The 14,331-nt window shown below is 45.5% G+C and overlaps 1 protein-coding gene across 1 annotated transcript; it reads left to right on the top strand.

The window, feature by feature from the left end:
* Window positions 1-12,476: 12,476 nt before the first annotated feature.
* On the top strand, window positions 12,477-13,889 carry LOC112407202 (transmembrane protein 42; the record flags this gene model as incomplete). Its single annotated transcript, XM_024756395.1, has 2 exons — window positions 12,477-12,632; window positions 13,250-13,889. Coding segments are annotated over 2 exons (297 nt in total), but the record flags the coding sequence as incomplete, so codon positions are not given.
* Between the last annotated feature and the right edge of the window lie 442 nt (window positions 13,890-14,331).

The raw sequence follows: 14,331 nt of genomic DNA, 5'->3' as shown, positions 1-14,331 counted from the left end.
GTAAATACCTAGCCTAGAGCCCACCTGCCTCCTTCCTCAGGAAATGTAAACAGGAGGCCAGTTGTAAATGCCCAGCCTGGAGCCCAACTATCTCCTGCCTCACTCCCATGTGTGCACATGCATCTCTTAGCCAAGGTGGATTCTAGTGAAGAGGCCTATGGGTAGCTTGATATCACATACTATAGGGTGGTGCCCCCACCCTTTTTGACCTTCAAGGAGCCTTTCTCTGCACGTGCACGCGCGCGCGCGCGCGTGTGTGTGTGTGTGGGGGGGGGGGGTAGTTGGGATGGTCTCCTTGACTTTGAGAATGTGGTCTCTTATCTGGGCAGGGCTTAGCTTCTCCTCCCTCCTACTGTTTTGGAGTATCTGTCCACAGGGCACAAACTCCAGCTGCTCACCCTGGGGCCCATCTATCTCCTGCCTCAAAATTGCTGGGTCCTTTCAGCCTCTCCCAAGTTCTCCCCATTACTTTTCGGCAGCAGCACCATGTTCCTTATCGGGAAGGGACCTTGTGTTGTGAGACAACTCACGCAAGCGGTTTGCATCGTGCCTGGCCAAGGAGGGCAGTTTCGGTTAACGGTTCCCTCACACAACCATTCTTTCTCCTGAGAAATGGACTCGGCTTCAGAGAATGCACATCCGAGATGAACCTAAAACCAAGGTCCCCAGCTATCTGCATAGAATGAGGCCTGGGCTTCGTGAATATATATATATTTTCCTTTTTCTCTTTTTGTGAGGGTGTATGTGTATACTTCCTTGTGTGATTTTGTCTTTGTAGCTTTGCTTTTACCATTTGTCCTAGGGTTCTGTCTGTCTGGTTTCTTTTTTTTAGTATAGTTTTTAGCGCTTGTTATCACTGGTGGATTTGTTTTTTGGTTTGGTTGCTCTCTTCTTTCTTCCTTTCCTTTTTAAAAAATTTTTAATTTTTTTATTTTAATAAATTTATTTTATTTTATCTTATCTTATTTTTCTTTCTTTCTTTCTTTATTTTTTTCTCCCTTTTCTTCTGAGCTGTGTAGCTGACAGGGTCTTGGTGCTCTGGCCGGGTGTCAGGCCTATGCTTCTGAGATGGGAGAGCCGAGTTCAGGACATTAGTCCACCAGAGACCTCCTGGCTCCACACGATATCAAATGGCAAAAGCTCTCCCAGAGATCTCCATCTCAACACTAAGACCCAGCTCCATAGAAGAGCAGAGAGTCCCATACAGGATAAATCCAAGGAGAAACACCAAGACACATATTAAACTATCAAAAATTAAAAACAAAGAAAAAATATTAAAAGCAACAAGGGAAAAACAGCAAATAACATACAAAGGAATCCCCATAAGGTTAACAGCTGATCTTTCAGCAGAAACTCTGCAGGCCAGAAGGGAGTGGCAGGACATATTTAAAGTGATGAAACGGAAAAACCTACAACCAAGATTAGTCTACCCAGCAAGGATCTCATTCAGATTCGACAGAGAAATTAAAACCTTTACAGACAAGCAAAAGCTAAGAGAATTCAGCACCAGGAAGCCAGCTTTAAAACAAATGCTAAAGGAACTTCTCTAGGCAGGAAACACAAGAGAAGGGAAAGACCTACAATAACACCCAAAACAATTAAGAAAATGGTAATAGGAACATCCTTATCGATAACTGCCTTAAATGCAAATGGATTAAATGATCCAACCAAAAGACATAGACTGGCTGAATGGATACAAAAACAAGACCTGTATATACACTGTCTACAAGAGACCCAATTCAGACCTAGGGACACATACAAACTGAAAGAGAGGGGATGATAAAAGATATTCTATGCAAGCGGAAATCAAAAGAAAGCTGGAGTAGCGATTCTTATATCAGACAAAGTAGACTTTAAAATAAAGACGATTACAAGAGACAAAGAGGGACACTACATAATGATCAAGGGAGCAATCCAAGAAGAAGATATAACAATTATAAATATATATGCACCCAACATAGGAGCACCTCAATACATAAGGCAAATGCTAACAGCCATAAAAGGAGAAACCGACAGTAACACAATCATAGTAGGGAACTTTAACACCCCACTTTCACCAATGGATAGATCATCCAAACAGAAAATAAATACGGAAACACAAGCTTTAAATGATACATTAAACAAGATGGACTTTATTGATATTTATAGGACATTCCATCCGAAAATATAGAATACACTTTCTTCTCAAGTGCTCATGGAACATTCTCCAGGAAAGATCATCTCTTGGGTCACAAATCAAGCCTTGGTAAATTTGAGAAAATTGAAATCATATCAAGTATCTTTTCCGACCACAACGCCATGAGACTAGATATCAATTACAGGAAAAGATTTGTAAAAAAATACAAACACATGGAGGCTAAACAATACACTACTTAATAACGAAGTGATCACTGAAGAAAGCAAAGAGGAAATTAAAAAATACCTAGAAACAAATGGCAATGGAGACACGATGACCCAAAACCTATGGGATGCAGCAAAAGCAGTTCTAAGAGGGAAGTTTATAGCAATACAATCCTACCTTAAGAAACAGGAAACATCTCAAATAAACAACCTAACCTTGCACCTAAAGCAATTAGAGAAAGAAGAACAAAAAAAACCCAAAGTTAGCAGAAGGAAAGAAATCAAAGATCAGATCAGAAATAAATGAAAAAGAAATGAAGGAAACAATAGCAAAGATCAATAAAACTAAAATCTGGTTCTTTGAGAAGATAAACAAAATTGATAAACCATTAGCCAGACTTATCAAGAAAAAAAGGAAGGAGACTCAAGTCTAGAATCAGAAATGAAAAAGCAGTAACAACTGATACTGCAGAAATACAAAGGATCTTGAGAGATTACTACAAGCAAACATATGCCAATAAAATGGACAAATTCTGAGAAAAGTGCAACCTTCCGAGACTTGAACCAGGAAGAAATAGAAAATATAAACAGACCAATCACAAGCACTGAAATAGAGGCTGTGATTAAAAATCTTCCAACAAACAAAAGCCCAGGACCAGACGGCTTCACAGGGGAATTCTATTAAACATTCAGAGAAGAGATAACACCTATCCTTCTCACACTCTTCCAAAATGTGGCATAGGGAGGAACACTCCAAACTCATTCTACGAGGCCACCAGCACCCTGATACCAAAACCAGACAAAGATGTCACAAAGAAAGAAAACTACAGGCCAATATCACTGATGAACATAGATGCAAAAATCCTCAACAAAATACTAGCAAACAGAATCCAACAGCACATTAAAAGGATCATACACCATGATCAAGTGGGGTTTATCCCAGGAATGCAAGGATTCTTCAATATATGCAAATCAATCAACGTGATACACCATATTAACAAACTGAAGGAGAAAAACCATATGATCATCTCAATAGATGCAGAAAAAGCTTTTGACAAAATTCAACACCCATTTATGATACAAACCCTGCAGAAAGTAGGCATAGAGGGAACTTTCCTCAACATAATAAAGGCCATATATGACAAACCAACAGCCAACATCGTCCTCAATGGTGAAAAACTAAAAGCAATTCCACTAAGATCAGGAACAAGACAAGTTTACCCACTCTCACCACTCTTATTCAACATAGTTTCGGAAGTTTTAGCCACGGAAATCAGACAAGAAAAAGGAATACAAAGCATCCAAATCGGAAAAGAAGTAAAGCTGTCACTGTTTGCAGATGACATGATACTATACGTAGAGAATCCTAAAGATGCTACCAGAAAACTACTAGAACTAATCAATGAATTTGGTAAAGTAGCAAGATACAAAATTAATGCACAGAAATCTCTTGGATTCCTATACACTAATGGTAAAAAAAAATCTGAAAGAGAAATTAAGGAAACACTCCCATTCACTATTGCAACAAAAATAAAATATCTAGGAATCAACCTACCTAAGGAGATAAAAGACCTCTATGCAGAAAATTTTAAGACACTGAAGAAAGAAATTAAAGATGATACAAATAGATGGAGAGATATACCATGATCTTGGATTGGAAGAATCAACATTGTGAAAATGACTATAGTACCCAAAGCAATCTACGGATTCAGTGAAATCCCTATCAAACTACCAATGGCATTTTTCACAGAACTAGAACAAAAAATTTCACAATTTATATGGAAACACAAAAGACCCCCAAAAGCCAAAGCAATCTTGAGGAAAAAAACGGAGCTGGAGGAATCAGGCTCCCAGACTTCAGACTATACTACAAAGCTACAGTAATCAAGACAGTATGGTACTGGCACAGAAACAGAAATGTAGATCAATGGAACAGGATAGAAAGCCCCTAGGTAAGCCCACGCACATATGGTCACCTCATTTTTGATTAAGAAGGCAAGGATAGGGGCTTCCCTGGTGGTGCAGTGGTTGGGAGTCCGCCTGCTGATGCAGGGGACATGGGTTCGTGCCCCGGTCCAGGAGGATCCACATACTGCGGAGTGGCTGGGCCCGTGAGCCATGGCTGCTGTGCCTGCGTGTCCGGAGCCTGTGCTCCGCAATGGGAGGGGCCACAACCGTGAGAGGCCCGTGTACTGCAAAAAAAAAAAGGCAAGAATATACAATGGAGAAAAGGCAGTCTCTTCGGTAAGTGGTGCTGGGGAAACTGGACAGCTACATGCAAAAGAATGAAATTAGAACACTCCCTAACACCATACACAAAAATAAACTCAAAATGTATTCAAGACATAAATGTAAGGCCAGACACTGTAAAACTCTTAGAGGAAAACATAGGTAGAACATTCTATGAAATACATCACAGCATGGCCCTTTTTGACACACCTCCTAGAGAAATGGAAATAAAAACAAAAATAAACAAATGGGACCTAATGAAACTTAAAAGGTTTTGCACAGCAAAGGAAAATATAAACAAGACAAAAGACAACATTGTACCACAATGTTCATTGCAGCTCTATTTACAATAGCCAGGACATGAACGCAACCTAAGTGTCCATCAACAGATGAATGGATAAAGAAGATGTGGTACATATATACAATGGAATATTAGCCGTAAAAAGAATCAAAATTGAATTATTTGTAGTGAGGTGGATGGACCTATGGTCTGTCATACAGAGTGAAGTAAGTCAGAAAGAGAAAAACAAATACCGTATGCTAATACATATATATGGAATCTTAAAAAAAAAAAAAAGGTTTTGAACAACCTAGGGGCAGGACAGGAATAAAGACACAGCTGAAGAGAATGGACTTGAGGACATGGGGAGGGGGCAGGGTAAGCTGGAACAAAGTGAGGGAGTGGCATAGACATATATACACTACCAAATGTAAAATAGATAGCTAGTAGGAAGCAGCTGCATAGCACAGGGAGATCAGCTGGGTGCTTTGTGACCACCTAAATGGGTGGGATGGGGGTGGGAGGGAAACACAAGAGGGAGGAGATATGGGGATATATGTATATGTATAGCTGATTCACTTTGTTATAAAGCAGAAACTAACACACCATTGTAAAGCAATTATAATCAAATAAAGATGTTAAAAAGAATTGCTGGGTCATCTGGTGAACATGTGTTCATCTTCTTTTTAACATATTGTCTAACTTTTCCAAACAGACCATTTGGCTGCACTATTTTATGTTCACAACAGCAGTGTGTTCCAGTTTTTCCATATCTTCACCAACACCTGTTACCGTCAGGTTTTCCTGTAGTCATCTTGGAGGGTATGAAGTGGCATATCACTTGTATTTTCCTAACGACTAATGACATCGAACACTTTTTACATATAGTAGTCAGCAATAAAAAAAGAGACAAACTGATACATGTTCCTACAACATGCAGGAACCGTGGGGGTGGGGGGAGGAGAAAAAAGCATGCTAAGTGAAAGAAGCCAGACCCAAAAGAAAACATATTTTATGATTCCATTTATGTGAAATTTTCAAAAAAGGCCAAGTGATAGAAAGCAAATCACTGATTGCTTGGGGATGGGCACAAGGGAAACTTTTCTTTTTTTTACTGTGCTACACAGCTTGTGGGATCTTAGTTCCTAGACCAGGGATTGAACCCAGGCCCTCAGCAGTGAAAGTATGGAGTCCTATCCACTGGACCGCCAGGGAATTCCCACAAGAGAACTTTCTGATGTCGCAGAAATGTTTTAAAAGTGTTTTGTGGTGATGGTTGCACAAATCTATAAATTTAATAAAAATTACATTCAAAATGGGTTAATTTTGGGACTTCCCTGGTGGTCCAGTGGTTAAGAATCTGTCTTCCAGTGCAGGGGACATGGGTTCAATCCCTGGTCTGGGAACTATAGATCCCACATGGCGAGGGGCAACTAAGCCAACGTGCTGCAACTACTGAGCCCACATGCTCTGGACCCCAAGAGCCACAACTGGAGAGAAGCCTGCATGCCACAACGAAGAGCCCAAGCACCACAATGAAAGATCCCACGTGCCGCAATGAAGGTCCCGTGTGCCGCAACTAAGACCCGATGCAGCCAAATTAAAAATTTTTTAAAAGGCAAATTCTTAATGAACTGATTCAGGAAATGAAAAAAAATTTTTTAAGTTACTTTTATGGTTTGTAAATTATACCTCAATAATACTGAAGAAAAACTATTTTAGAAAATTAATGCATAGTTGAACTTTCAAGGAATAGTAATAGTAAATCCCTAAGAGCCAGAAATCAAGAACAAACTGAAATTCAGTGTAAAGTAAAGAAGAGACACTGACTGCCTTGGAGGTAGGAGAAGGTGGTGCAGTGAAGCTGGTAATAAAGAGGCTTGGATCTTATCACCTCGTGAAATAAAATTCATATTTTATGGCAAGACAAGAAAAAATATAGCACTTCCTGGTGGCACAGTGGTTAAGAATCCACCTGCCAATGCAGGGGACACAGGTTTGACCCCTGGTCTGGGAAGATCCCACGTGCCGCGGAGCAACTAAGCCCGCACACCACAACTACTGAGCCTGCATTTGAGTCCATGAGCCACAGCTATGAGCCTGTGTACCACCACTACTGAAGCCTGTCTGCCTAGAGGCTGTGCTCTCAACAAAGAGAAGCCACCATGGCAGGCGGACTCTCAACTACTGCGCCACCAGGGAAGCCCTCCTTGGTTTTTAGATGCATTACTCCAATCTCTGTTTCCGTGGTCACATGGCATTCTCCCGTCTGTCTTTTCTAAGAACACTAGTCAGATTAGGGCCCACCCTAATGATCTCATCTTAATTTGACTACATTTGCAATGACTCCGTTTCCATATAAGGTCACATTCACAAGTACTGGGGATTAAGACTTCAATATCTTTTTAGGGGGCACAATTCAACCCATAACGTCACTCACAGCAAGGAAAAGGAGATAAAGCTTTAGGCCAGCTAAGGACAGGGAGCTAGAACTGAAAGTTTTGCAAAAAGCCAGAACCCAAGGAGTGCAGGGATCTTAGTCATCCTGGCAATTCTGCTGCCTGGAACAGTCCTGATCCTGAGTACGTATGTGCTCATTTGTTTAACTGGGCAAAGAACGGACACAAGTTGGAAGCGTAAAGAAGCCCCTGTGTCCTTGTCTTGTTGAAGTGAGGTTTTTATTTTCTGACAAACAAGGAAAATAAAGGAACAATGAACAGGCTAGAGAAGCAGCATAAACTGGCCTGAAAGAGTTAATCAATCCTAGTTTTATTTTAACTGTTACTGATCTGTAGTGTCTGTAATTAGCTTTGTCCTTCACAAAGCTAACCTCTAAGGCGGACTCTGTGAATTACATCCTGCCCCTGGTATATACACCCCCTACACTCCCTTGTAACAAATAACCCCTTGGAGTGTTCTGCATTTCAGCAAGAAGGTCCTGGGCCAATAACCCAGAGATGAACAGAAATTAAAGCAGAGAGAAGAATGCAAGACCTTCACTACTTTGATCCTTATCACCTACCCCAGACTGCAAGCCCCACCTATAAGACATTTCCTGATTCCCCAGGGAGGAGGGCACAGTTCCTGAGGCGTCAGCCTGCTCTGCTTGGCAAAGAACAAAGCTACTCTTTCTTTTTCCTCCACAACTCTGCCTCTGTATTTCTATTCAGTGTCTGTGCAGAGAGCTAATATTTTGCCATCAAAGTGAAGGGAGGAAGAGACCGAGGTACTGTTGGAGAGAGGGCATAAAAGAGACAAGACAAACATTCACTCCCTAGGTCATCACAGGCCACACCCATCCCTCCTGTCTCATGGGAGGGGGGTGGGGAACTTCACACATTTAAATTCCCTCCTTGGCCCCTAAGTCCTCTTAAATTTGTGACTTTAGGCCCTAAATTTGAGGCAGAGTTTGAATGGGTCTCCCAGAACTCGATAGGTCATCTATTGTCCATAAGCCATCTTTGATGTCTGTTTTCATTGCTTTTTAAATAAATGTGGGGACTTCCCTGGTGGTGCAGTGGTTAAGAATCCGCCTGCCAATGCAGGGGACACGGGTTCGAGCCCTGGTCCAGGAAGAGCCCACATATTGCAGAGCAACCAAGCCCGTGCGCCACAACTACTGAGCCTGTGCTCTAGAGCCTGTGAGCCGCAACTACTGAAGCCGGGGCGCCTAGAGCCCATGTTCCGCAACAAGAGAAGCCACCACAACGAGAAGCCTGTGCACCACAACGAAGAGTAGCCCCCGCTCGCAGCAACTAGAGAAAGCCTGTGTGCAGCAATGAAGACCCAATACAGCCAAAAATAAAATTAATTTAAAAATACCATCAAATAAATGTGGGATGAGGTATTCCTTCCCCTTCACACTCCCAGTTAAGGGTGCTCTAGTTAACACCATGGTGCTGTTAGTAAGTTTTAAAATTTTATCTTTTATAATCAAATCATAGTCTGTTCAACTCAAACTTTCATAGCAAGGACAGGAGCCGGTCACAATATTGGGCACTGTGGCAGAACAAAGAGAAGACGTGCATAACATCTGCCTGATGGAGCCCAGTTAGGGAGGTAAGTATGTTGCAAGGCGTGTGAGTGTGCTAAGGGCAACGATTAATCACAGACTTGCTACTCAGTGTGGTGTGTCCCCCGTCCACCCCCCACTCCCCCTGCCGCCTGCAGCGTTAGCACCATCTGGGAGCCTGTTAGAAATGCAGAATCTTAATCCAGCTCCAGACCTGAGTCAGGATCTTCATTTTAACAAGATTGCTAGCAGGTGATACGTGTGCCCTTGGGAGCTTTTGTCCAGGAGGCAGAAATTACTTCCTAGCTGGGTGCCCAAGGATGGTATCAATTCAGCCATCATCACCAGGACAAGGCCCTGTGCTGGGCACTGGGGACCTAGAGAAGAAAGAAACATGTCCCTGCCCTCAAGGAGCTCGCAGGCTAGCAGGGAGGCAGACAGACAACCACAGGAGTGGTGTAAAGGTAGGGGAGTAGCAGAGTCTGCTTTACGGAGGAGGTGGCTCTGAGATGCTCGACCTCTAATGCTAATAGAGGCATCATTTGTTCTAAGAAAACTTATAAAGCAGGCACAGTTGATCCAGCACAGCACCACTCAATTTCCTGTCGGTTCCAAGTAAGGTAAGAGCTTTCTGATGGGATCATCTTTGCGCTGGGGTTCACACAGCTCTTTGCAAAGTGGCACAGTGCCTCTCAGAGCCTCGCTTTTCACAACTACAAAAATTGGCCAGTTTGATATTTTAATAGGAGTCATCAGGGTTATCCATGCTTTTATTGGAGCCACAAAGCCACGTTGTGAGAGGATGGCACGTAAGGACTAACATGAAAACTTACTGAATGGAAAAAAAACAATGCTGCTGGACAGTATGTGCACTATGAAATCATGTTTAGAAAAATAGTCCCATACATGGTATATGCACTATTTTTTAACGTGTGCTATATATAAAACTATACATGTAGGAAAAGTACGGTAATAACTGACTTTCCTGGATAGTGTAATTAGCCTTTATACACTTGAACAGCACTTCATTTTCAAAGAAACGTACTACTTAAACGAAAACATTTTAAAAGTTAAGTACATTGGAAATTGGAAGTAATGTTAATCCCAATTATCTGAGTGGAGTGATTATGGATGAAATTTTCTAATATACTTTCTAAATTTCTTACAATGAGCATATATCCATCAGGGCCTTTTGAATTGTCAGAAGCCCTAACCCTAGCCCACGTTCTTGCTGAGTCTGCAAGTCTTTGGCGCCCTCTGCCGAAGTATCTCTGAGGTGCATGTCGATCTCCTGGGGGGTCTTGTTAAAAAGTAGATTCTGTTTCAACGGGCGTGGGGCGGGACCTGGGAGTTAAACAGATTCCCAGGGGACCCGATGTTGGACCACACCTAATGACAAGGATTGAAACTGCTAGGCCACGAAGAGTTAGTCTACATCAGCAACCACAGTACCACCGCCACTGTCAGCCTTGGACATCGGTCCAGGACCGCGCCAGGGAAAGCCTAAACCTAACGCGGAAAGGAGCCAACGCCGGGAGAAGGAGGCCTAGGACTCTGCCGGCGGCCCCGCCCTTTTAGGCCCTCGGGGAGCCTCTATTGGCCACCGCACCCACGTGAGCGTCGCGTCACGTGAGGCCGCAGTCCAGCGCGAAGTGTGCTCCTCCGAGGGTCCGTGGCTGGCGCAGCGGGCTCCAAGGTGGGATGTCACAGGCCGAGAGGGGCAGTGTGTGCGCAGCCTCCTGCACGGACGCCTCCGCCGGATTCCCTCCGCGTCCCCGGGCCAACGCGTTGCGGCGCCGCATTTGGGGGCACCTAAAGTCTGTTCTCCGATTGGGTTAGTTCGCTTTTCGGGAAGATGCACACCTCCTACATCTACTCTCTACCTTTGTAAAAATATATATATTTATTTGGCCATGCCGGGTCTTAGCTGGGGCACGTGGGATCTTTTTAGTTGGGGCACGTGGGAGCTAGTTCCCGGGACCAGGGATTGAACCCAGGCCCCCTGCATTGGGGGATTTTTAGCCCCTGGACCACCAGGAATGTCTTCTCTATCTCTCTTTTTTTTTTTTTTTTTTTTTTGTGCGCGGGTCGGACGCGCAGGCCCAGCGGCCGTGGCTCACGGGCCCAGCCGCTCCGCGGCATGTGGGATCTTCCGGGACTGGGGCACGAACCCGTGTCCCCTGCATTGGCAGGCGGACTCTCCACCACTGCGCCCCCAGGGAAGCCCCTCTATCTCTCATTTTGACTGAGAGAAATGTTCTGGACATTTCCCCCCAATGCTGAGAACTCCTGAACTACCTTCCCATGTCTGCTAAGGTGTACGTCTTTGCCGCTTCCACCCGAGTCATAGGCCAGCTTCTGCTTGTTAAAGAGGTTTCATTGCATCTGCAGCCCAGGGTTAGGCCCTGACCTAAGAATCAGTAGACAGGCTGATTCTTTAGGTGTAAGCCTGTTTAGGGCTAACCCAGTGGGAGCTGCCATGCTTGCGGTTGGTATCCTGCTGGCTGTAATTCTTGGAGTGAGTGGTCCAAAGTAAGATGAGTGACTGTGAGCCATGAGGTTTTTCTTGTCTTCTCAGTTGTGCAGCGGACCTTCATAAGCCTTTACGTAAGCAGGCTGGCACTGGCACGTACAGTGCTTCTGTGTAAATCATGCAGAGAGACTCCTTCCTCGAGACACTATATATTCAGTTGCTGGGAAACTGTTAACGAGAAATGAGAGTATTAGGTTTAGATGGACACCATCCCCCCAGAGGAAGCAGCTCTGTCTGCAGGCAGGTTTAAAACTCAAAACCAAGCAAGCGGTCTGCATATCCTTTGTGTAGGAGGCTTCTTGAAGGTCCTCTCTTCTCTCAGGGCTCTTCTTTAAAAAAGAAAGAAATCTGCAAGTTCTCCAAGTGATGCTTGGGATCGCCATTCAAATAGTCCCAGGTGTGGTTTCCCCAGGAATGGCTGTGTCCTGGTTCAGAGCAAGGAGCCACACTGCCTGGGCTTGAATCCTGGCGGCTCCCCCCAGCTGTGGCACTTTAGGCAAGTTACTTAATGCCTCAGGATTTTTATCTGTAAAATGAAGTTAAGGAACAAATGCAAATGTACTTAAAACAATTAGCAGAGGGCCTGGCACACAGTAAAAGCTCAAGAATGCCCAATGGGACCGGCCCGAGTGGGATGTAGCCTTCACAGCATGGCGGGGAGACAGGACTTATACATGCTTTACCTGCTCCCGGGAAGTGAGGACTCTGCCCCTGATTTACTCATCCCTCATATCGAGTAATAAGTACTTGGCCCTCTGGGATTGAACTTCAAGCCTTGGTCACTGTGGGGGCAGTAAGAGACTGGTGTTCAATAGAAAATAACTGGATAGGAATTCGCATTTGACCTCGGCCCAAGGTCACATGGCTGGCAAGATGGCCAAATAGCTGTCTTCTAAGAGGTTGTTTCAGCTGTTAAATGGGTGTGCGCGCTGCTGAGGGTTAAGTGAAGCCCTGTGCAGGAAAGCTCTGAGAACCCCCAGGCTGTGGTGGCCCGGCTGCCAGCAGTAGCCATGACCCTGGCTGCTGTGAGGGGGTCTGCCGGTCATGCTGCCCAGGGCTGGCCGTGGCTGCAGTGACACTTTCTCCTGCAGGTGAACGTGGGCTTCTGCATCTTAGGCATTATTGTGATGGCTACCACCAATTCTCTGATGTGGACGTTCTTTAGCCGGGGCCTCAGTTTCTCCATGTCTTCAGCCATTGCATCTGTCACAGTGACTTTTTCAAATATCCTCAGCTCGGTGAGTAGCCTGAGCGTACAGTTTCTCTGTCCCAAACCTGGGCTCTGGGAGGGTTCTGGGTGGGTTGTCCTTGGGCAACCCCTGCTTCTACATAGGAGAAGGGCCAGGAACTGAAGCAGAGGTTGGGCTGTGTCTTGACTCCCGGTGGCTGCTCCTCTAATCTCTAACTTGGAGGAATTCTCAAGTTAGATGGGGATGAAGTCCAACTGTCAAAAGCCTACTTGCTTGCTGCTCCTCAGGGGTCTGTGAACTCAGGCAGGAGATGTGGAGGGTCGAGGTTCTTCTCTCCCAGGTGGGGCTGAGCCATTCAGCCCTGCAGTCCAGGCGGGGAGGACTTGATGGACCAGCTGTGTGCTGGGCCTGGCTGCCGGCCTCTGCTGGGCTTTCTTGTGCACTTTGCTGGGTCCGATGCTGTGAGGAGGTACCCTCCCCACTTCTCCAGGTGAGATATGCTGAAGGTAACAGATGGGTTTCAGGCCCAAGACTTCCAGCTCCAGACCTTCCCTCCCACCCTAGGAGGGCACTCAGCCACAGGAGAGTCAGGTGGTGCCCACCCACCGTGGTCGCATCCTGTGGGTACGTGCCTGCCCAGCCTCACAGCTCTCTCTGTCCTGCAGGCCTTCCTGGGTTTTGTGTTGTATGGAGAGTGCCAGGAGGTCTTGTGGTGGGGAGGAGTCTTCCTCATCCTCTGCGGACTCACCCTGATCCACAGGGAGCTCCCACCACCCAGGAAGGCTCTTCCACACAAGCAGCAGTAGCATCAGCGGGCTGGGCGGACCCGCTGGAAAGACAGCGATGGCGGCTCAGGCTCGGGTTGGCGTGTGGGGACTGCTTCTCAGGGCGATCTGGGTGCGCAGCCTTCTGACCCTCGGCCAAAGAGAGATGCTTCCCAGGGAACCAGGCCTGTGACCGAGCAGCCTTGCGGGTGGACAGCTCCGGCTTCTGTCAGGGGAAGTACACCGCAGCAGTGTTCTGCCCGAAGCCTTCTCGGTCCGTCTGCTTGGTGCTGTTGATTCTCACGCTCCACAACCCACCCAGTGAGCCATGGCAGGTGTGGGAGACCCTGGGGTTGGTGGGCTTCCTGTATGGACTTCAGTCCTGTTGCCTAACAAAGGCCAGTCATGGAATTGTGGAATCAGTGACTGGTGGGGCTTTCGACAACTTCACACTGATATGTCAGGCCGTCAGCGTCATGCTTCTGGATTATGGCAAGAGAAGGAAAATTAGATTAATAAATACTTTTTTTGTAAGTTAAAACTGCCAGGTGTGGCATCTTAATTCTTTCCTACTTTTTTTCCTTTCCTAAGTTTTTGGAGTAAGAGCAGCCAGGGTGAGCTGCAATTCCCGGAGGGGGAGTTGAAACTCCTCCGCTTCCAGACCTGCGGCCTGACTGCTCTCTGCCTGCGTGGTTCCTTCCTGACTTCACGCAGGCTGGTGCTCTTCAAATTCAGGAGCATCTGTCCATTCTCTTGGTACCAAGGAGAAAAGCTTGACCTCACTTTGGGGCCTAGTTTTATTTTACTTATTAGGAAAGGAAACTGGCCCAGAGGTTGCTCCCACCCCCTCATGTTACTTCTTCTGCCTTTTGGCCCCATGACTTTTTTGTATCTTACGCCATGTGAATCTAATTCCTAGTTCAAAACAGTCTGTTTGCTGCCTGCACCCTCTCCCCGTGCATAGCTTCAAGTGCGATGCTCAC

The sequence above is a fragment of the Neophocaena asiaeorientalis genome, unplaced genomic scaffold, assembly GCF_003031525.2.
Source record: "Neophocaena asiaeorientalis asiaeorientalis breed wild unplaced genomic scaffold, Neophocaena_asiaeorientalis_V1.1 scaffold265, whole genome shotgun sequence".
Taxonomy (NCBI): Eukaryota; Metazoa; Chordata; class Mammalia; order Artiodactyla; family Phocoenidae; genus Neophocaena; species Neophocaena asiaeorientalis.
Note: the sequence above shows the minus strand (reverse complement) of the source record. Positions and strands in the feature narration are given on the sequence as shown.